Source organism: Chelonoidis abingdonii, chromosome 5 (assembly GCF_003597395.2).
Source record: "Chelonoidis abingdonii isolate Lonesome George chromosome 5, CheloAbing_2.0, whole genome shotgun sequence".
In the NCBI taxonomy this organism is placed as follows: domain Eukaryota; kingdom Metazoa; phylum Chordata; order Testudines; family Testudinidae; genus Chelonoidis; species Chelonoidis abingdonii.
This window is the reverse complement of record NC_133773.1, coordinates 95,716,285-95,740,288: the sequence shown is the minus strand read 5'-3', so window position 1 is coordinate 95,740,288 and position 24,004 is coordinate 95,716,285. Positions and strand designations below refer to the sequence as shown.

The 24,004-nt window shown below is 41.0% G+C and overlaps 1 protein-coding gene across 1 annotated transcript in view; it reads right to left on the bottom strand.

Moving 5' to 3' along the window:
* Nucleotides 1–24,004, bottom strand: part of CORIN (corin, serine peptidase) — a 297,684-nt gene that overhangs the window by 104,929 nt on the left and 168,751 nt on the right. The window contains exon 6 of the mRNA XM_075066492.1: nucleotides 12,085–12,195. Within this exon, the coding sequence (XP_074922593.1) occupies nucleotides 12,085–12,195 (111 nt within the window). The remainder of the gene's footprint in view (nucleotides 1–12,084; nucleotides 12,196–24,004) is intronic.

Sequence of the window (24,004 nt, the reverse complement as noted above, 5' to 3'; positions counted from 1 at the left end):
ATGAAAATCATTTTAACCTATTGTGAAACAGCACATGCAAATCAATTTCTCATTGTATCCAATGATTTTGACAGCATGGAACTGTCTGATATTATTCTCATGAATTATTCTCTGGGGCTCAGAAATTATAGCAATTGTGACTGTTCATCCTTACTCCCATCCTCACTTCCAGACCACCCAGGATCACTCTTAATTTTCAAGGGCCACAGCTAAACAAAGAGTAAGCTGTTTTGAAAATATGACCCCACGTCTTTTAACCATAAGAACTTGTGGGCCTGATTCTGATCTTACTAGAATGACTTCAAAGGCATAACTCTTGGTTTACACTAGTGTGAGCTCAGAATTTGGTCCATTATTTTATCTCCAAATGATCTACTAATACAGATATCCCCAAGTGAGTTTACTCTTTCTTTCCATGACTGTCAATAGTGTGGCAGATGGGACGAAGGACCCAGTAAACTAAGTTCCCTGGAAGCTGCATGGCCATGCAGCAGCCTTCCTAGCACCACTCAGGGAACCTACCCAGGGACCTGCTGGGGCACTTTTCCCCCGGTCCCAAGTCTGCCACGGCCGGGGTGCCTGGACCAGCCGGGGGGCCCCTACCCTGGCCCAAACCCAGCTGCAATCAGGGCACCCCTACCTTGGCCCAGACTCAACTGCGTCTGGGGTGGCCCTCCCATGGGCCTAACCCAGCTCCATCGTGGACTTGCTGCAGTGCCCCTCCCCCGGCCCAAACCCAGCTCTGGCCCAGACTTGCCAGGGAAGGGGTGTCACGGAGTGTAGGGGAGTCAGGGTCCTGCACCCCCAGCTTCCTGCGATTCACCATGACTCTCAGCCAGCCAGTGAAGCAGAAGGTTTATTTAGACGACAGGAACACAGTCCAAGTCTTGCAGGCACAGACAACAGGATCCTCCCCAAGTAGGTCCATCTTGGGGTACCAGGAGCACCACAGCCCCATTGGGGGGTCAGAGCCCTGTCTGTGCTTCTCTCCATTCCCCAGCCAGCTCTTGAAACTCTCTCATTCGCCAGCGTGTCCTTCTCCCCCAGCCTTTGTTCGGCTTCCCGGGCAGAGGTGTCACCTGGCCTCTAACCCCTTCCTGGGTTTTCAGGTATCTTCCCTCAAGGCCAGTCTCCCATGCCCCAATGCAGACCATCCTCCCAGGCGAACACTCTCCACTCAGCATTCAAAGACCACATTAAGAACAGTCTCAGTTAGTCACAAGGGGTGCCTATCCTGCAGCCCCAGCCCCAGAGCTACCACGGTAGGGAGAGACACCTCTCCCCCACAGCCTAGGTGCTGCTGGGGGGAGAGAGAGCTGGGGGAAGTCCTCTCTCCCTGGCATAACACCAGAACACTCTCCTGCACCCCAAGCCCCTCTTCCCTGTCCCCACCCCAGAGCCTGCATCCCCAGCTAGAGCCCTCAGCCCCTGCACCCCAACCCTCTGTCCCAGCCCTGAGCCCTATCCCACACTCTGAATCCCTTGGCCACACCCCCAACACATGAATTTTATTATGTGTCACACATCACCTCCATATTAGTGCACATAACAAAATTCATTCTTCATCTGGGTGGGAAAATTAGAGGGAACACTGCCAGTAAGTACTCTTGTGTTCAGTGTAAACACTTACTATCCTGCTTAATTCAGTGTTCCACGTTGTTACAGTGTGAGATACTAAAGTACATAAAATTATTCACAATGAATTTTTTGGAGTAGCATAATTAACAACACCATAACAGGTGCATTGTTTTGTTTTGTCATATCTGACGGCAGTAGTAAATTGATGCTAGTACCTGTCAAATTGTAACTTAGAGACAAGTGATTGATTCATTGATAGAAAGGATAAGGTTACACTGTTCTCTGGCCACCCAGCTCTGAAGGCAGTGCAGAAGTAAGGGCGGCAATACCACGACCCCCCTACAATAGCCAGATTTCACAGGGGAGACCAGATTCCATGGGGTAGACTAGATTTCATGATCCATGCCATGTTTTTCATGGCTGTGAATTTGGTAGGACTCTACTTATGGGTTTGGTGTACCATAGCACTGAGCAACTGTAACAATTACACACACAAGGAAGATCTCTATTCTGATTCTTGACCTGGACTTAAGAACAATCCAAGAATTCTTAATCTACCCCACAAAATCCTTCCATTTTCACACTTCTCCCAAAGTATGCTGGGCCAAGACACAATGACATTAGTCAGTATAGTATGTAGACACTCATGCAATATAGATATGTCCAGTAAAAATGAGAGATGTGTACCTCCATATTGAGACTCAGTGCTTTAATTCAAAGAGCTCCCAGTAACCTGAGAGACAGCACTAATATACCAGCAAGAGAGAAGGCAGGATTTCTCTAGGCTTATTTAACGCCAGCTAGAGAGAGAGAATGTAAAAACAAAGATAAGAAACATAAGAACAGCCATACTGGGTCAGATCAATGATCCATCTAACCCAGTATCCTGTCTTCTGACTGTGGCCAATGCCAGATGCTTCAGAGGGAATGAACAGAACAGGCAACCATCGAGTGATCCGTCCGCTGTCGTCCAGTCCCAGCTACTGGCAGGCAGAAACTGGGGATACTCAGAGCAGGGGGGTTGCATCCCTCACCATCTTGGCTAATAGCTATTGATGGACCTATCCTACATGAACTTATCCAATTCTTTTTTGAGACTCCTTACACTTTTGGTCTTCAGACCAACCCCAGGTAGAGTTCCACAGGTTGACTGTACATTGTGTGAGGAAGTACCTCCTTACGTTTGTTTTAAATGTACTGCCTATTCATTTAATAGTGTGACTCCATGTTTTTGAGTTATGTGAAGGGGTAAATAATACTTCTTTATTCACTTTCTCTACGCCATTCATGATTTTATAAAGCTCTATCATATCCTCCCTTAGTCGTCTCTTTTCTACGCTGAACAGCTCCAGTCTTCATAAAATCTCCTTGTATGGAAGCTGTTCTGTACCCCAAGTAATTTTTGTTGCCCTTCTCTGTACTTCCAATTCTAACATACCTTTTTTGAGGTGGGATGACCAGAACTGCATTCAGAATTCAAGGTGTGGGCATATCATGAATTTAGATAGTGTCATTATGATATTTTCTGTTTTATTATCTACCCTTTTCCTAATGGTTCCTAACATTCTGTTAGTTTCTTTGACTGCCACTGCACATTGAGGAGTTATTTTCAGAGAACTATCCACAATGACTTCAAGATCTCTTTATTGAGTGTTAATAGTAATTTAGACCCCATCATTTGATATGTATAATTGGAATCATATTTTTCAATGTGCATTACTTTGCTTTTTTTAAAAAACAAACAAACAAACAAAAAAGAATATCAGGGTTGGAAGGGACCTCAGGAGCTCATCTAGTCCAGCCCGCTGCTCAAAGCAGGACCAATCCTCACACAGATTTTTACCCCAGTTCCCTAAACAGCCCTCTCAAGGATTGAATTTACAACCCTGGGTTTAGCAGCCCAATGCTCAAACCACTTAACTATCCCTCCCCTGCAACAATGAAGTTCATCTACCATTTTGTTGCTCAGGCACCCAGTTTTGCGAGATTCCTTTGTAACTCTTCAAAATCCACTTTGGATTCAACTATCTTGAATAATTTTGAATAGTCAGAAAACTTTGCCACCTCACTGTTTACCCCTTTTTCCAGATAATTTATGACTATGTTGAACAGCACTAGTCCCAGTACAGATCAGTGAAGGTCCCCACTATTTATGTTTCTCCACTGTGAAAACTGACTGTTTATTCCTACTCTTTGTTTCCTGTCTTTTAACCAGTTACTGATCCATGAGAAGACCGTCCCCCTTAACCCATGACATCTTACTTTGCTGAAGAGCCTTTGGTGAGGGACCTTGTCAAAGGCTTTCTGAAAGTCCAAGTACATTATATCCACTCGACCACCCTTGTCCACAAGTCTGTCGACCCCCCCAAAGCATTTTAATAGATTAGTGAGGTATGATTTCCCTTTACAAAAGCCATGTTGATGTTTTTCCAACATATTGTGTTCATCTATATGTCTGATATTTCTGTTCTTTACTATATTTTAACCAATTTGCCTGGTACTGAAGTTAGGTTTACTGTCCTGTATTTGCCAGGATTGCCTCTGGAGCCTGTTTAAAAAATCAGCATTACATTAACTATCCACCAGTCATCTGGTTCAGAGGCTGATTTAAGTGATAGGTTACATACCACAGTAGTAGTTCGGCACTTTCATATTTGAGTTCCTTCAGAACTCTTGGGTGAATACCATCTGGTCCTGCTGATTTATTACTGTTTAATTATCAATTTGTTCCAAAACCTCCTCTATTGACACCTTAATCTGGGACAGTTCCTCAGATCTGTCACCAAAAAAGAATGGTGTGGGAATCTGCCTCACATCCTCTGCAGTGAAGACCGATGCAAAGAATTCATTTAGCTTCTCCAAAACAGAGTTAGCTCCTTTAGCACCTTAATGATCCAGTAGCCCCACTGATTGGCAGGCTTCCTGCTTCTGGTGTACTTCTCATCTTCCTGGCAGAGAGCTCTAAAGTAAATCTGCCAACCAAGGGAAGAGGAGAAAGTTCACCGAGATAAAGAAACTGTGATTCCTGGTAATCAGGGAGAGAAAAAGGCCAGAACTCCAGTAACCACTACACTCCCACACATTTTGCTACGTGGTAACATCTGTTATTACTCTTTTTAGAAGATGAATACCCATCCTCAAACCCTCTGTCTTTGCACACAGGAGCCACATGAAGATAACTGTAGCCCTTTTGCACTTCTTTGCACAGAGAGAGGGGGTTGGAAATGCTCATGGCACCGTTTGAGGGAAAAGAAAGGGTAGGGAGTTCATTAACATGAGTTCCTAAACCTTTAAACAGTAACCAGCCACATAGAGGGTGCAGGTCTCCTCTTCCCAGCCTTAGATATGGGGCTTGACAGTCTTCAGGCTTGGCCTGTCCGCATTAGTATTAGCACTTCTGTTAATAGAACTAAGGGAGTGGTCTCAAATTTGGGAGAGCTTGGTAAGTTTGGCTTAACAACTTTAATTTTAGACTATGGATATTAATCACTTCCTACCCCCACAAAAAGATTTGTTCTTTCTACTAATTTTGCATTATTTCAGAAGTTCAGATTTGAACTTATGACTTAAAGCCAAGCACTGTGTGTAAGAGAATGAAATAAAATAATCTCACTGTCTTCAATTTTTCAGACCAGTGTATAAAAAAAATAAAAGGAGTGGAATGGCAAATTCCAAAACCATAAAACTAAATGAAAATATGTGAGTTCTGTGTATGTTTCATCTGAGCAGAACAGCACCCCACTAGGTTTAAAATTCAAAACATTATTTGTCTTGAATCTGTATCAGCAACTACCCTGGCAAGCCTCTGTCTTTTCCCATTGGTATGTGACTCTGACTGTATCTATTTCTTATTATTCCTCACTGTAAACAAAACAAAGCTGTCTTTTCCCCATGGTGCCTCTTCTGGCTAAGTTAACTGTTTGATCTGCATTCATGCCCTAAGACATATTTACACTCATCCTTTCATAGCTACAGAAATGACATTTAGAGCATGGCACAACTTGACAACAGCACTCTGAAATTCAGACAGTGTAATTTAAACAAAGGCACGCAGATGTCTTTGCAAGGGGCTGAAGTAAGTGAATATGCAAGTCTAAATGTCTTAATATTTTTATTAAGGTATTGGCAATAATATATTAGACAGCTACTTATTCTCATCATTATATAAATCACACTTTATAACCTCCACTTGTAACTGGTAGAATTTAATTTTCATTAGGGATGGGTCAAGGCCAGTTTTCATAAAATAAGAATTAGTTGAACTTCATTCCTGTTCCCAATCTCCATTAAACCCAAATCTTTTTTAAGTTTCCTATCAGTTTGGTTAAGGCTGGTCAACCTTTCAGATTAACCATCCCTTTGACCTCTGTTAACATACCTGTCCTTTCAATTTCACTATTCCAATACACACTCTTCTGTCAGTTCTCCATCCCACCCCTTAAAGATAATTGTAGGGGTTCCAACAACTTCTGTGCCATTTGTTTTAAAATATGTTTCCATAATTTCATTGGATTTGTTTAGTAAAATTGGGTGTAAGGAATCTTATATGCAGTATGACAAATTCTGCCTTCAGTTACACCCATCTGCCTGGAAAATAAAGAAACTACAGTATCTCACATAAAACATGAAATGATCATTGCAAATGTCTCTTTGGATTCTGCCATTGTCTAGACTCTAAATGTTACCTAAATAATTTATTTGGTGTATCAAAGGCGAGATAGAAAGAGTGTGTATCAGAAGGAGCTGAGGAGAGGAAAGGAAGATAATGCACTGTGCAATTTAATACTGATAATTTATTGATGCAGGCCACTTAAAATGCTCTGGGATTCATCTCTTTAGTATCAGTAATTCTTTTTACAACCTCTATTTCATAAGCCTGCATTTGCGATATAAATTATTTTAAAAAATAAAAGTATCTTGATTGGGGCCTTTAATAACAGAAGACATCTCAATGAGAGCTGCCATTTTACTGCTAATGTATTTCCCACAAATACAATCTGTGTTCTGACATCATCCACAATAATGGAAGTATTAATCAGTAGATTAATTTGGGAGAGGCTGAAGAACTCCCTAGTTGTTTTAAAGTAACTTTTATTACATACTAGAAAAGTTTGCATTCAAAATCTGTAAACATTCTTTGAACTAATAAAGAGTTCTAATTAATAATAGATCTTGATGTGAATATCATTAGCCTTCCCCATGCATTCAAATGCTGAGAAGCCTTTCTTTGTTACAGACTATGGGCTAAATCCCAATCAGCTTCTTCACATGAGTAGTCCTCTTGAAGTCAATGACACTTTTCATGCAAGGAAGGAAAGCAGAATTTGTCTCCCTAGGGGGCCAGATCCTGAAGCTCGGTCCACCTAAGCAGACACTTACGCCCATGCAGGACAATGGGGCTGTATGCAGTTGCAAGAGTCCACCTGAGCAAATCCAGGTGTGGTCACAAGTTAGCAGACAAGCAACATGGGTAGCTCCCTATTTCTTCAGCCATTTGGAATTATTATTTAATTTAACAAAGCATTAGGAGAAAATAATGAATGTTTTGAACATTTAAAAAAAACAACCCTAGATGAGGTGATTACGTAATTGTTTAAAAATAAGTATTTTGCTGTACTTGTTTGTCAACAATTTGACCTCTCCAGCTCTCACATGCTGGAGAAATCATAATGCTCTTATGCTGAAATCTAAAACAAACTAACAAAAATATTTTCATTTAAATCACAAAACATATTAATGAAAGTATTTATTTTCATCTTTAATTTAATAACCATTGTGTTTTTAGATAATCCCATATTTTTACTTCACTACAGCTGTGCCAGTTTATAACAACAGAGTTTGGCCCTTTGAACCTAAGGGTAAGTCTACATTTGCGCTAGCAGGTGCGATTCCCAGCTTGCATAGACGTACTCATGCTAGCTGTGTTTGGGATAGCACCTGCAAATAGCAGTGTGTCCACAGCAGCATACCGAGCATGCACTCAGGGGGCAGGATTGTTGCAGGCAGGATTGTATTCGGGGCAGCTAGCCTGAGCAGCCACCCATGCCACCTCAGACACATTGTTATTTTTAGGTGCTAGCTCAAACAAAACTAGCATGGGTATTTTTTTGCAAGCTGGGAATCACACAACCTAGGTCAAATATAGATGTACCCTAAATCAGTCCAGTGCCCCTTAAAAGATACAATTAACTACATTTTAAAGTCCACTGATCTGAAACCGGATAGATTTTGTTGGTTAATTAGTTTATAGACAGCCTTTTACATCACTTCAAAGAAAAATTTTTTGGGGGGTTTTATGAAGTTATGTAGTGTCACTGTCTAGATACACCGAGGACAGACTTAACTACAGTACATCAAATCAATTTAACTGAATACTATACATCAACACGGTGTACAACGAAGAGAAAGCTACTTCCACAGCAAGTTATTCATCATTGTCACCACAGCCTCATTCTGTTCACTCCAAAGAAAACACTCTGGACAAACACTCCTTCCCTGGGCCAGGAATAAATGAACAAGTTTAGAAAAGACTACCAAGACTCTGATACTGCAAACCATTAAGTGTGTTGGTAACTTTGCTCACATGAATGATCTCATTGTCTTCAGCAGGATTACTCTTGTCAGCAAAGTTATGCAAGTGCTTAATTGTTTGCAGGATCAGGATCCAAATTTGTTTCTCCATCTACATTATTAGAAGCCTTTGCTACCACCTACTGATCTTCATAGAACAGTACCACAGAAGTGAAGTTACACCAGTGTAAATGAGATCAGAGTTGAGCCAGAAGTTTAACAACTGGTTAAATTACATAACATAGCCAGAACCTTATCCCAGATTCTGTAGTTAAGTCTGCATCTGCTGTTCCATAAATCCCCTTTTTTCTCTCCAAAGGTTTACAGCTGTAGCATTAAAACAAACTTCACTCCAGATCAAACTTATCCAAGATCAAATAAAGTTTGGACATTGTTAAATTACACCAGTGTAAAAAGTTTCCCAGGTATTGTTCTGGATTCTGCTAGATACAGGAATGCCACATATCAACATCAGCACTAAGTTAGTTTATAAAAACTAGTTTAAAGCACAGAAAGTCAGAGAAAAACACACTTTCTTTCCCTCTCAGTTACCTTTAGACAGATCCTCAATCATGTAATAATTCAACTGATCAACAACACATCAAAATATTTGGAGTAACTAGCACATTTCATTATTATGAAAGCACTGGCCTTGGTTCCAGTTACTGTCTTACACTTAAAGCAGGGATTGAAACACTTTATTATGTTTCAAGAACACTTTAGTAGCAGCTCAATGCACAGCAGTGGTCAAAAAAGCTAACAGAATGTTAGGAACTATTAGGAAATGGATAGAAAATAAGACTGAAAATATCATAATGCTACTATATAAATCCACAGTGCACACACACAATTAACCTGTGGAACTCATTGTAATGGGATGTTGTGCTGGCCAAAAATGTAACTGAGTTCAAAAAAGAACTAGATAAGTTCACAGAGGATAGGTCTATCAATGGCTATTTGTTTTAATGTACTTCATGTTTTAGAATTTCATATTGCTTTAAATATTGCTACATTGTATCACTTCTTTTATTTACTTGTTTTTATCTGATGTATCCTATTTGCATTATCCCTGTTGATTTAATTGTTTATTGGTTTCTTTTTTTCATTTTGGATATTTAAATAAATGTTTCTTTATTTCAAAGTCACATTCAGTTATTTATTTGGGGACATCCTTTAGCATATAGGGAAAAGAATTCTTTGTAAAATTTAAGTGGTTACTCCTTGACTGCAGTCTCATTAATAATCATAATGAATAATTCCATCTTTTGATTATCCTGCATTCATCATATGAGAAGCAATTAATTAGTAATTCCATGTAATTAACGGTTGGTTCTCCCAATTATCAAGTTTAAGAATTGTTTTTTTTCTTTAGGTAATTTTATTCTAAAAATTACCTGGTCCCCAACATTTTTCTATCCCACAGCACCCTGTGTCTGATCATGCTTTTGCCTCTCAGCATCAGAACAAGGCAGACTCTTCAACCTACCCACATAGCTAAAACTCATTCAAACCCCATACATTAACTATATTTGAAGATTTGTTTTAGAATTAATAGTACTTTTTGCTGTTATTCTTCATAATTGAAAGTTTCTTATTCAGCAGGGGCTGACATATAATGTTCTTCCATTTCAAACTGGCTGCCACTCTGTTATCGCTGTCCATGACAGTGAAGCCACAGCCTGCCCTTACTAACTTATTCCAATAAGAGTAAAAGCCAAGCTGCCCTCAGGGAAGGTGGTACTCATGTCAGTATAGGGGACAATGCACAGTTAAGGCAACCAAATAACCTTAACTCTATGCCCTCAACTTTTTAATTGATTTCAATAGGATATAGGCTCCTAAATCATGTAGGCACTTTTGAAAATGTTATTCTAAATTAAACTGGAGTTAACACTGAGAGTAAAAACATGACAGGTGTGGCAACCTATAGCCTCACTCCTACTGAGACCAATAGGAGATGGCAACCATCACTTGCTTCTAATAGATTCCCAGATAAAAAACTATGTGTAAAAATTTCCCAAAGCAGATAAATTATTTGTAAATTTAAGTCCCATTAATGTATGGACCTCCAATGTGACTCAGAATCCTAACTCACGCACTTTTATGTATGTTACACATAGTTTCTGTTAGGATATAGATATTCAGGCCTGTCTGCAAAGGCCTATACTTTAAGAATTTAGGTGTATTCTTATCACTTAGCTAGTTATAGAGGTATAAAAGAAAGAATCAAAATCACTGTCTGTGGAATGGCCTTCTCTTACTGTGACAGGCTAAGGCCTTCAGCTAAGATGTAGTTAGGCAGCCATAAGCTGGGAAGTGTATGGTCACATCCTCACATTCCAAACTAGTCACATTGAAATAAGGTGCTATTGGGCTATTAGGAATACAATCCTGTCCTGATATTTCTATCACCTCCAGAGAAAGGGAAGAGAAAACTGAGTTTGTTAGCATCCTGTCTGGCAAGAACTCACTTATCAATAGACACAGCTGGAAAATCCTTATGTCTGTATAGATGTTGTTGTGAAAGCCTCACTTCTGTGTTGTTTTGTATGTTTATTTGCATGGTCTCTGTCTGGTTCTGTAATTGTTTCTGTCTGCTGTATAATTAATTTTGTTGGGTGTAAACCAATGATGATGGTTGAATATAATTGGTTAAATAACCATGTTACAATATGTTAGGATTGGTTAGTTAAATTTCAGTAAAATGATTGGTTAAGGATAGCTAAGCAGAATTCAAGTTTTACTATATAGTCGGCAGTCAATCAGGAAGTGTGGGGTGGAAATGGGAACAGGGACTGGGGATGGGAGAATTGGGATCATGTTTTACTAAAGGGGGAAATGGGAACAGGGGATGGGAACAGAAACAGGAACAGGGACACAGGCAAGGCTCCGTGCTGTCAGAGCTAGGAAGGGGGACACTAAGGAAGGAAACTGGAATTTTGCCTGTTGGAAGTTCACCCCAATAAACATTGAATTGTTTGCACCTTTGGACTTCGGGTATTGTTGCTCTCTGATCATGTGAGAAGGACCAGGGAAGTAAGAGGGAGAAGGAATAAGCCCCCTAACAGTTTCCCTCTGGGAATCCGTAAGAGGCAAGTGACATCCAGAAGTGAGCCCAAGCTACATAGTTCAGATCCTAATCCAGATCTAATCCAAAGTCTGGGAGTATTTGGATCCAGAGTTTTGATTTGATTTGACTCTCTGATAATTTTCCCTATACACCCACCATTTACTTACCCCCAGAACTGTTCCTCTTTCTTCTTATTTCACTGTTTTGTCTACTGTTCATTTTTTCAGAGTCTCTGAACACAGGGGTTAGTTTTAGAATTTAGTCATCTAAACAGATGATTATGTGTTTGAGCTTTGAAATATATTCTACACTGGAGAATGGAAATGACAAATGAAGAAACCTAATGGGCATATATATTTTCCTTTTCCATGGCACCTTATAGTAAAATTTGTTTATAAAAGCCACGTTCAGGGCTGGAGAAGAAACAACTTTCTAAGCAGATGATTTTGCATCTGCTATAGAATCAAAGCCAAGTACAAGAACAGTACACACTCAAAACTCATAACCTGGTTATCTCTTTTAAAAATGGTCTTTATGGCAAGTTACTTATCAATTAAAAACCACCAGCCCTGTCCTATAAAACTTCCAACCGTCATGGGTCCTTGGAGAAATCTTAGCTGTTCAACTGCCAATAAAATCAAGCTTCTAAACATAAACTTTAAAAGGTCTACAAAGAAATTCTGTGGTCAGGCTGGGCAAAGGCAAACATATTGATAGGCACCCGAAAGAGAGGCCAGAAGTGAGTATACGCAAAAGCTACGCAAAGCTCTTATCCTGTTACAATAGTTGACTTTTGTTTCTAGGCTCCTCTGAATGGACTCAGTGTTCTGTCTAGACAAACACTATAAAGATTTAAAGTAACATACTGCAATGTGCCTCATCGCTCCAGTCATCACAGTCATTGTAGCCATTACATTGTAGTTTCCCAGGGATGCAGATTCCACTGGCACATAAGAAGCTCTCATCTCCGCACAGCACTAGGAAGGGAAGGGAAAGGAAAGAACACAGGATAAGCCTTTCAGATTTTAAAAAATAACATCATAAGCAATATCTGTTTTGAATGTGTGTCATCCAATACAAGTGTATTTAAACAACAAACTCACAATTAATCAGACTTAATTAGAGATGGGCTGGGAAAGTGGAATTCAGATGCAGACCAGGTTTAGGCTAGCAACTGGGGGTTCAGGAGCAAGACAATCAGGGCTAAGGTTCCAACTCAGTAGTATCAAAGTGAGATTTTCTTTCTATGAATTTATATGCCCCACTTCACCATAGTGTGGGTTCCCCTCAAACATTCATGAATTGATCTCATAACACCCTGATGTATTAGGGAAGTATTATCATCTCCATTGGACAAATGGAGAACTGAAACACACAGATCATGACTAGTGGTTTTGGATGCCCCTCTTGAGATATCTTAAAGAGGACCTGATTTTTTAGAGGGTGGGTATTCAGAATGTTCTGACAACACAGCCCCTTTATGGTGTCTCAAGCTGGGCACTCAAAAATGGAGGCATTGAAAATCACCAGTCATTCAAAAAAAACTTAACCTAATTGACATATACAAGGTCTCTGACAAAGCCAGGAATAGAATCCACATGCCCACATCCATGCTTTACCCCAAGGACTTGCACACCTACCAAAATTCATGAGTAGGTAAGTAGTATTACATAGGGGTACAATTCTAAAGGCTGTCAGGTACAGGAGGTTGACCTGCATTGTGTGGTTTTGTTCTTTTTAAAAACTACAGTTATACTCAATAAAGCTAAGCAAAATGGCAATTTTCAGCAACAGTAAAATATAGTTATAAAAACGAAAATGAGAGAGAGTTTCCAGGAGCAGAAAAATGTCAATTTGCTGCTAGAAAGTCATTAAATTTAACTGTAAAAATGGCAAATTTCCATCAGGCAATTTCATGAAAATTCAAAATTCTGTTCACATAGTGGAACTTAACCATTTTTAGCCAGGTCAGTTTTGCACTCTATTAGAAATACAGCTGGCCATATCATAGAGTCTGAAACTTAATATGACACATGTGACCAAAGTTTATGGTCACATAAAGGAGCCATATAGATGTTAGAAGCAAAAGTTAACTAAATCAAATTTTGTATGCTTCGGTAAAAGCATCTCCAAAAGCTGTACAGGTACTTCTGTTGTACAAATACAAAGCAAATTAGGCTTAGAGCCAAATTATGTTTCTAATTAATAATATTACTGTGACAGGTATTCCAACCATATGCAGTGTCTTTGGGGACTATTGTATTAACTTTATAAATGTCATATGTGTTACTGTAGGCTAGGGATTGTATTCTCCTTCATGGGAGAGGCTTATCACAGCTCCTTCAGGAACAAAAACCACCTGGGGGAGATTACTGCTGTCCTGGAATTGAAAACAGCTCTAGAGAAGTACAACCCCCTGGAGTGACTGGCATACACTGGTTCAGGTCAGTTTCAAAAGCCACAGGAGACAAAGAAAGAACTTGGGGGAACAAGAGCCAGATTGAATTGACAGAAAGGGCTTCATTTTAATCCAATGAACAGACATGACCCTTTGACGAAGGGGGGAGCCAAACCCTGCTGAAGGACTTTGATCTACTAGACCCACCCATACTGAAGATGGGCAACTGCTGATATGTTTAGGATTTAGACCTGTTGTTATATTATATATTTTCTCTGTAAGTCTTCTGTCCTTCAATATATATACTCTTCTTTGAGACAGCTGTTTGGTTACTAGTATTGGGGGTAGCTATGTTAGTCTGTATCCACAAAAACAACAAGGAGTCCAGTGGCACCTTAAGACCAACAGATTTATTTGGGCATAAACTTTCCTGGGTAAAAAACCTCACTTCTTCAGATGTGAAGTGAGGTTTTTTACCCATGAAAGCTTATGCCCAAGTAAATTATTCCATTCTATGTGTCCGATGAAGTGGGCTGTAGCCCACAAAAGCTTATGCTCAGATAAATTTGTTAGTCTCTAAGGTGCCACAAGTACTCCTGTTCTTTTTGCGGATACAGACTAACACAGCTGCTACTCTGAAACATAAAATAGTCACTCCTAGTGCCTGCGTCTTTTGATCCTGAAATAAACTATTCTGATAGGATCAACATGCAGAGGAATGTCCACTATTTAAATCATACTTAGTGTTTTAAAAGTCTCTCTGGTTGTTACCTACATGGTTACCCAAATCGAGCTAGGGCTGTCACCCTTTAGACTTCTTCACTGCAATTAGCTTTGTATCTGAGTTTTTGCAATATTGAGTTAAGGTGCAGCTTGGAAAGTGATGTTTTGGTATTCATTAACCCTTCATTTTTGAGTGTATTAATTCATTAAAGGCAAGAAGAGATTGGCATCTGAAGGTACATTCTCTCTTCCTGCACAATATGGAATTAAATAAATGTGAAATAATATATACACTAGACAAATGCATGCCTGATTTTACTCCACTGGAATCAACCCAATAGAATCAATGTAACACCAGTGATGAATTTGGCCCAATACTTTAAACCACAAATAGATTTCTAATCTGTGATAAGGAAAATTCATTTATCTCTAATATCCGAAAATTCAGTTGTCTTGTGGTGTACAGAACACTTTGCATCTCCAACTATAAATTTTTCATTTCAAGACCTATACCACTCACTGCCATATTGAATTTGTTTGCCGTTATTAAATATGTGAAAGAAATGGTAATCAGATTCAATTTGGCTTCACAGAATTATAGAAATGTAGGTCTGAAAGGGACCACAAGAAGTCATTAAATCCAACACACTGGGTTGTGGCAGGACTGAGTAAACCTAGACCACACCTTACAAGTGTTTATCCAACCTGTTTTTAAAAACTTCCTGAATATAATCGTATATGCTTGTAAGAAAAGTCTATGGCTTTAAAGCCTCAGGTCCTATAGAAATTACTTCATTTTATAGGAAGAAAAGTCCAAATTCAGCTCTGCAATAGTTTGAAAGATTTCACAGATGCATGCTGATCATATTTTGAAGAAATACAGACACTCTGACATAGAGGGGAGGGATAGCTCAGTGGTTTGAGCATTGGCCTGCTAAACCCAGGGTTGTGTAAATTCAATCCTTGAGGGGGCCATTTGAGGATTAGTCCTGCTTTGAGCAGGGGGCTGGACTAAATGACTTCCTGAGGTCCTTTCCAACCCTAATAATCTATGATCTGTTCATTTGGAAAGGTATTTTCATTGTTTTCTCTCTCCCACATCTGAGGCCTGGTCTACACTACGCATTTAAACCAAATTTAGCAGCTGATTTAACCCTGCACCCGTCCACACAACAAGGCCCTTTATATCGTTATAAAGGGCTCTTTAAACCAGTTTCTGTACTCCTCTCCAATGAGAGGAGTAGCGCTGAAATCGGTATTGCCATGTCGGATTAGGGTTAGTGTGGCCCCAAATCGACGGCATTGGCCTCCAGGTGGTATCCCACAGTGCACCACTGTGACCGTTCTGGAAAGCAATCTGAACTCGGATGCACTGGCCAGGTTAGACCATGAAGCACCGTGAACTTTGAATTTCATTTCCTGTTTGGCCAGTGTGGAGAGCTCACGCAAGACAGGTGACCATGCGAGAGCTCATCAGCACAGGTTAACAAGCGGTCTCCTGAGAATCAAAAAAGAGCTCCAGCATGGACCACACGCAGGTACTAGATCTGATCGCTGTATGGCGAGAGGATCCTGGTTAACAGAAACTCCATTCAAAAGCAAATATGAAAAAACATTTGAAAAAATTTCCATAGCCAGATGGGGAACAGCCACACCCAGGGACTTCGTTGCATGCGGTGTGAAAGTTAAGGTAGCTCGGAGACAGAGCCCCCAGAAAACAAGAGGGCAACGGAAGTCCTGGGGCAGGCTAAAAATGCCACTTCAGACTGGTCTGCCATGCAATAGGGGCTCGCCACCGTTCCCCCCCTGTCCGTGGATTCGAGGTGGCGGGAGTAATCTCAGCCACTGGCTGTGAAATTTGCGGAACGGGGATGAGGAGAGGAAAGAGGAGCGGTTGCAGAAACACAAGACTCCGTTCTGTCCCAGCATCCACGAACTTTTTCGTCACCCCAGCGGAATAACCCTCCCAAGCGCAGTTACTCAGAATGGAACCATGGAAGTGACCTTAATTGGAAAGTCTGTTACATGTCTGGGGATGGAGCGGAAATCCTCCAGGGACATTTCATGAAGCTTCTCTAGGTACCTCCAAAAGCCCTTTGCAGAAGGTTTCTGGCAGGCAGCCTTATTCCGCTTCCTCCATGGTAGGACACTTGAACCATGGCCATGCATGTAGCAAGTAATCTGGTATCATTGTATGAATAGCCTAGCTGCGTATGTCCCGGTGATTGGTGGCATTTTTTTTTTTCAAAAGGCAAAACATCCCCCCCATTCTTTATCTCGCTGTGTACCCTCAGGAAGGGATAATCGTTCATGGAACCTGGTTAAAATTCAGGATTTAATTAAGGGGACAGGGATGGCCCATTCCTACTGGACTGTTTGCGTTGCTTAAAAGAAAATCCTTCCCTGCAGGTAAGCCAAGTGGGGGTTGGTGGGGGAATGGTGCTGAGCTGTTTTCGGCGTTTGGCTAGCAGGGATCTTCCCTGCACAGCCACTGCATGAGGGGGCGAAGGGGAGTGTTTAGCAGTGATCTCTCCATGATACTGAGCCACACGGTTGGGGAGGGGTAAAAGCGATCATGCCCAGAGGAATTTGGAGGAGGTGTGTGTTTCTGCTCGCTGCAGTTAACAGCAAAAGGAGTAGCACTGAATGCGGATTGCTTGGTATTTATTGTGGAAAGGAGAGGGCACCTGTGTATGGAAAGGCTGCAGAGCAAAAAACAATGGCTTACCATGGTCGCATGCAGCTGAATTCTGCTGCCTGGACCTACGTCTTGTGAGATCCTCTAACCACAACGAGCCGCAGGCCACTTCATATTAAATGCAAAATTGCAACCTTGTTAGTGAAATCACATGTTCCTACGTAAGGTTAATATGTGTTGTTCACTCGTGAAAAGAGGGTATAAGCATTTGTTCGTAAATGAGTATCTTTAAAACACGTTCTCCCCTTTTTACCTCCCTCATGCACTACAAATTTTTCAAGCCTCCCTATTCCATCATCCCGAAGGCCTATGCTCCAGATGAAAGACAGGGAGAAAAAAAGACCGAGACGAAAGTTTTCTCGAAATCTGGAAGTGACCCGAATGAAGAAGCCTCATCTAAATGAGTGGGAAGGACTGGTATACAAATTAACAGGAAAGTGCCAGTGAACATGAGGACAGGAGGAGACCAATGTGAGAGAACACCCGAGAAAGAATGAAACATTAGAGGAAAAGAGAGATGCTCCGAGATGAGAAGGTGCGGCAGGAAATCAAGGCGTAGGCAGGAAAGAATCAGCGGAATGCGGGAGTGCAATGCTGGGGCTGCCTGCGTGACAAAACTGACATCCATCTGACGTCTGGGTGGAGCTCAGGAACAGCAGGCAAGGGTCACAGAGTGCCGCTGCAGCCCCTGTGTAACACCCCTCCACACCCTCTACCATGTTCCAATATTTTCCTCAACCCAGATGTGTAAGAACGTGTGGGGGAAGGCTCCCGTGCGCCCCGCCCACTCTCACCCCACGTGGACAGAGCCAACCAAAAGGCCTGTCATTACTTTGAATTTTGTTGTGCTTTTTTCTTCCCTCCTGATCCTCCTCCCAACCACAACCAGGCTTACCTTGTCATTCTCTCCCTCTTTATATGATACTGACTTAATAAAGAATAACATGATTTTTTAATTTTTAACAATAGTGATTATCTCCATTAAGCAAGCTTAATCGAAGGGGTAGGCGTGGGTCTTCATGAGGAATGAGTCAATCAAGGGGGGAGGTCATCAAAGGCGGAAAAACAAACACAGCGATCGACACCTACCCTGGCCATGATGAAACTCGTTTCTAAAAAGCTTCTGTGATGCCGCACCGCTTCCTGGTGTCTTTCTAATCGCCCTGGTTCCTGGCTGGCGCGTAATCAGCAGCCAGGGGATTTGCCTCAGCCTCCACCCACCAAAAAGACTCCCCCTTCGTCTCAACAGAGATTGTGTACACACAGCAAGAAGCAATAACAAATGGGGACATTGGTTTGGCTGAGGTCTGAGCGAGTGCAGTAATGTGCACAAGCGCACCTTTAAATTGGCCAAAATGCACCATTCTACCACATCCTGCACTTGCTCAGCCTGAAGTTGAACAACTCCTGACTACTGCCAGGCTGGGCCCCTGTGTAATGGGCTTCATGAGCCATGGCATCAAGGGGTAGCTGGTCACCTCAGGGATAAACTACAGCATTTCAAACATCCCCCAACTAATTTTCTGGTCTGGGAAGTTAATTCCCTTGGATGCAAGCCGTTTTTAAACAGAGTAATGTTCCCTGAAGACACAAGCGTCATCTGAACCCCTCCTGGTCCATCCACGTGCGTGATGTGGGAAAACGTCCCTTTGATCCACCAGTGCTTGCAGCACCATTAAAAAGTACCTATTGTTGTTGAGGTCCTGCGTTTACGTACTGAGTGGAGTTACCTTTGTAAATATAAAACAGGTTAATAAAGCATTGGTAATCTGGGTTGCCCAAAGATTAGGATAATGGTTCCAGATCTACCCGCCCCCCCACTAGTAGGGAATCCCATGCAGCATTAGCATCCACATGACTGCACAATTTTCCCAGATCACAAACTTTCGCAGCAGCCAGCTTAAATGATTGCTTGAGTTTACTTGCAATCACAAGCAGGCCCCCCACCAGCTCAGATTTCTCCCACTTCCAAATGATTCCCAGACTGACTGGTAGCTGTCTGGTGTTGCAACTTCCAATAGGGCCTAACCACTCGTTTCTCAAACTGTGAGAACTGCTTCTCCAAATCTATGGTTATCGTGCGTTTTCAGGGCAGGAAAGAGCAAGTCACAAAGTCCATGAAAGTGCACCTTATGCATGCGAAAGTTTCATGCAGCCACTGCTGAATGTCCCAAAACCTGCAAAACTAGTCGTGTGTTCCCATCCAGTCTGTGCTTAGTGTTCCCGGCCCAAAAATCGGCGTTCAAAGTGGCTAGACCTGCGCCCAATTACAGGCAAGGATCTCCAAAGTGCAGGCGGCCGCGCGTTGTGAAGAAATTCTGTGTGTGCCATGTCCCTCAATGCACTCTCGTTGCCGTGCTGCCGGTAGGCCTCCTCCTCGCCTGGCTTTGCAGGTCCTGAGTTTCAGCATAGACTGCCGAGAATGTGCGAGGTGTGTTACAAAACGTCCATGATTTGCGGTCTATCCTGAACAGGGTACCATTGCATTGCCTGTGGCTTACGCGCGTTTGCAGCAGTTCACCCAGGAAAAAAGCCAACAAAACGGGTCTGCTGCTTATTCACAACGGGAGGGATCCTCAACCCAGAATTCCAAGCGGGCAGGGGAGACTGCGGGAACTATGGGATAGCTACGGAATAGCTACCCACGAGTTTGCATACGCTCCGGAAATCGATTGCTAAAGCCTTGGTACATGGATGCACACCGCCGAATTAATGTGCTTAAGTGGTGGCTGCGTGCACTCGACTTTATACAATCTGTTTTACAAAACCAGTTTATGTAAAATCGGAATAATCCCGTAGTGTAGACATACCCTGAGGTATAGTTCACAAGAAGGAATATCACTCATCTCTGATAATTTGGGATCTCAGAAGTGCTGAGCCCTCTCACAACTCCAACTGCAGGCTCTCACCTCAAAAAATCAAGCCCAAACGAAGAATAAAATAAGAGAACTCATTCAAAGCCACTAACTATGGGCCTGATTCTGCAATACTGTCCCCCTGAAGGAAAGATCAAGTCTTCATATCAGTCTTTGATCTGCTTTCCTGACAAGCTTGGATAACCTTCTCTCATTCAAATTTTACTCAAGTCCTTCACAGACTGTGAGCACACAGCAGGAAAGTTTATAAACTCCAGATTCTATAAGATGCTGATGTGGTTTAATTTTTTCAGTCAGCATCTGAGATCTCTTCAAGAAGATGTCTTTCAAAATTGTTTAGTAAATCAGCTTCTTTTGGAAGCAGGGTGGAGAGATATGCCTCAATGTCTCCTGCAATTTGCAGCTCCCCTCAGCTTAACTCCCTTATCTCTAGGATGGATGTATGGACAGTCCTGATTTTTGGGTCTTTCTGTTATATAGGCTCCTATTACCACCCACCCCGTCCTGATTTTTCACATTTGCTGTCCGGTCACCCTAGATGGATGAGGCTGGTTTCCAGTCAGGATACCTGGGCATGACTGAGGGGGCACTGCTTTCATACCTGGGCTCAGGCTTAGGTGCATGTTCAGGTCTGCACTGGAAAGACCCTGGCAGGCAGTTTGAGGTGGTTAATAGTTTTAAATAAAATTGAAGCCTCTGCATTTAACCATACTATTGTGTCTATGTCTCACTGTTTCCATGTCCACATAAATAGTTACATCCCAGTTTTGCAGAACCAGTTTTGCAGTTCAGATCTGAAGTTCTGGGTGCTCTTCTTAACCAAACCACTCTGCCCTTTTAAGGTAATAACTGAAGTTTATGATGTGCCAAATGTGTGCTATACATTTTACAGACAAATCTGAGGAAAGCATCCCTGCTCAAAGCATTTATAAGGCCCGGATCTTACAACTTCCTGAGCATGGGCAGATGTCTGTATCTATGCAATGCCCCATCAACATCAACAGGATTCTGTACAGATGTAGGGGGGTCTGCCCATGCAGTGGTAATTTCAGGATTTGGTGAAATATGGGTTTTGATGAAATAAGAACAAGTGAAAGAGCATCTCCTTTTTGTTCTATGCTTTTTTCCCCTCCAATCACTTATTTGAATCCCAAGTAAAATAATGTACTAAAGAATAATAGGTACACATTCACAAATATCACTGTTACATAACTGTTAATCTCAAATATATTTTAAGTCAACAATAGAGATTTATATCTTATACAACAGGTGGCTGTAATATATGAACAACTAACCCAATTTTAGTAATACTGATACTATTTATTGGGGATATATTCGTTTTTTGACCTGAATACACCAAACGTAACATGCATTGACTTAGTTTCCTTCTCCAAATATCAAGAAGCTGTGATAGCCTCAGCACATTGAGCGTAACAATTTCTCAAGTGTATTCCAGATCACTGATGGAAATGGCTGGATCTGTCCTCATAACCCATTCTTTTAAAATAGGGTTTCCATTCAGGTTCAATTTTCTAAAATTACTACCAGTGTCAAATGCCCTCCTGCAGCAGCAGATGTGTCTATTATGGAATAAATCAGATCTAATGGACATTCTTGATCTATTTCTGCATTTGTATGGTTGCATCCACAGCAAAAAATGCTAAGATACCAACCATTCTTTGGAAAGCACAAGTAGTAGCAATAATCAGAAGGAGCTGCAGCACTCTCCTAGGTGGCAATTTTGTTGTCCAAAGCCAGCCACATGTTCTTGCATACTATGCTGAGAGGCTGTTCTGAAACTGGCAAACTTGGTAGGATTTTCCTCAAGTTGCAAGTTATCAAAAGATGCTATTTCTGATCATCCTGTAATTGAAAACCATACCCCAAAAGAGCTTTCACCCAGAACCCCATCCTTAGACCGGTGGTCTGATGAAGGTTTCCCGATGAAGGCTGACATCAGTGCATTCCATTAATACTGATTATATCAAAGTCAGTACAGGATATGTTGCCCCACTATATTAAAATGCAGTGTTCTTCTTGTGAAATCAATAGGAAACTCTTGAAACCGAAATTTGGTCTGCAATAACGTATTGATTGGCAAGCAATATTATGTATCCAGAAGCAATGCTGGTGCATATATGTAAGATGCATACAAACAAAAGAAAAGTTTCCCTTTCAGAATGGCAGAAGAATATGAGATGAACATAAATCATGAACAAAAGTACTTCCAAGCTGACTTCCCTAGGGGTGTGAGTCATAACAACCAAAATTAGCGTCTCTGCTAATTTTTTCTTATAACTATCCCCAGACATGTTAACTCACAAACTCTACTGATTTATAGTTTCTAAAAGTGATTTCATTTCCATATGTTTTTTAAATTAAATTTAAACAGAATCAAAAGTATAAACTGAAATTTGTTAAAACTAACGCATATTGCACCTTGAAAATAGTGGACTTTGATTAACTAACTTCAAGAAATTCAATTAGTCTTTAACTTGCTCTGTCCTCATAAAATAAATAGTCTCACTGATACATTTATATTTGAAAACTAAGAAGCACCTACAATTCACACAAAACCTGTGATACCTGGAAGATTTGGAATATAGCCTTTCAAAATTATAAGTAAATCCATGGAAACACACAAGAGGATTTGCAATGGTCTTTATTAAAAAGTTAGCATTAACCAACTGTTTCCATACCAAGGTGTGTGAGATACACTAGTCACTTCCTATTCTAATCCTTCCTCCCTAGGCTGTCTTTGACGAGGATGACCCCTGCGAAATCGCGGTCTGTATCCCCGATACATATTCTGTCTGACTTGTCTGCCTTGTTCTCCTCCACTCTGGTTGTCAGCACCCTCCACTATCTCTCCCTGCACAGGAGGGTTGGAATATTGTGGTCAACGCCCATAAGGTCTACGCATATAGTAAGGTGGGTACCGCCACCTGCGGTAGGACGGCGCTGTTGGGCTTGACCTTCTGGTATGCTATCTGATCCCTCGTTCTTTTCCCCACTCTCACTGTTCTGGTAATTTTGCTGGTAATTGCGTGGAGGACCCCTACGTCGTGGATACCGTCTGTAATGGTTACGGTCTGCTGCGTATTTACTGCCTTGTACTGGAACTCCACCTATTCTATCCTACTCTAAGTTATTTTTATCTATAAGGAAAGACAGTGCTATCTCAGATTCTGAGATATGATTGATTTTAATAAATGATGCCTCTTTAAATGGCATCTTCTATATATTTGGTGTCATTAAGAAGTAGGGTGATCAGATGTCCTGATATTATAGGGACTGTCCCAATATTAGGGTCTTTGTCTTATATACGCAACTGTACCCTCCCACCACCACCAATCACACCCCCCCCCCCGCCCAAAAGTCCATTATTTCAGACTTGCTATCTTGTCACCTATTAAGAAGTCAACCCCTTTACCTTGTACAGTATAATAACTTCCCAGTAGTGTCATATCTATATTCAGGAAGTATTTTGGTAAAGTTATACTACATTAGAGTATTTGTTTACATTTAAAGGAATCCACTGCATTTGAAAGTAATTAATCAATTAAAAATGAATGATTTATTGGGAGAAATGGCTATTAATAGAATCATGAATCTAGAATATTTGATTAAAGTTATAGAGCTTCTCAAAACTGTTGGAGATTTTTTTTCCAAAAACTTATTCAAGAACTGAAGACTCTAAAATATATGCACTAAACCAAGAGAAATGATTTATATACCCCAATCAGTTCCTGTCAGAAAGATTCTTAAATTCACACTGAAAACAAAGCACTTTGGTCTTCTTTATTACAGTTTTCCTGTTAAATAACAATAAAACACATTTAAAACTTAAGCTACATAAAATGATCTAAAAATCGATGTCTGTGGCAGACATCTATCTTGCGTCAGAAGCACTAAACATAACTTGAATTTTCTAAAGTAAGGAGAGTTTATTGGAACTCCAACAGAGGATTAATTTGGTTTCTCCAAGATTCTGTTCATGTGGGAGTGCTTAGCACATACAACAATTATAAAACAATTTGTTATTGTGCCCAACCATAAGGAAATTTTAGAATGACATTTGACAATTAAAC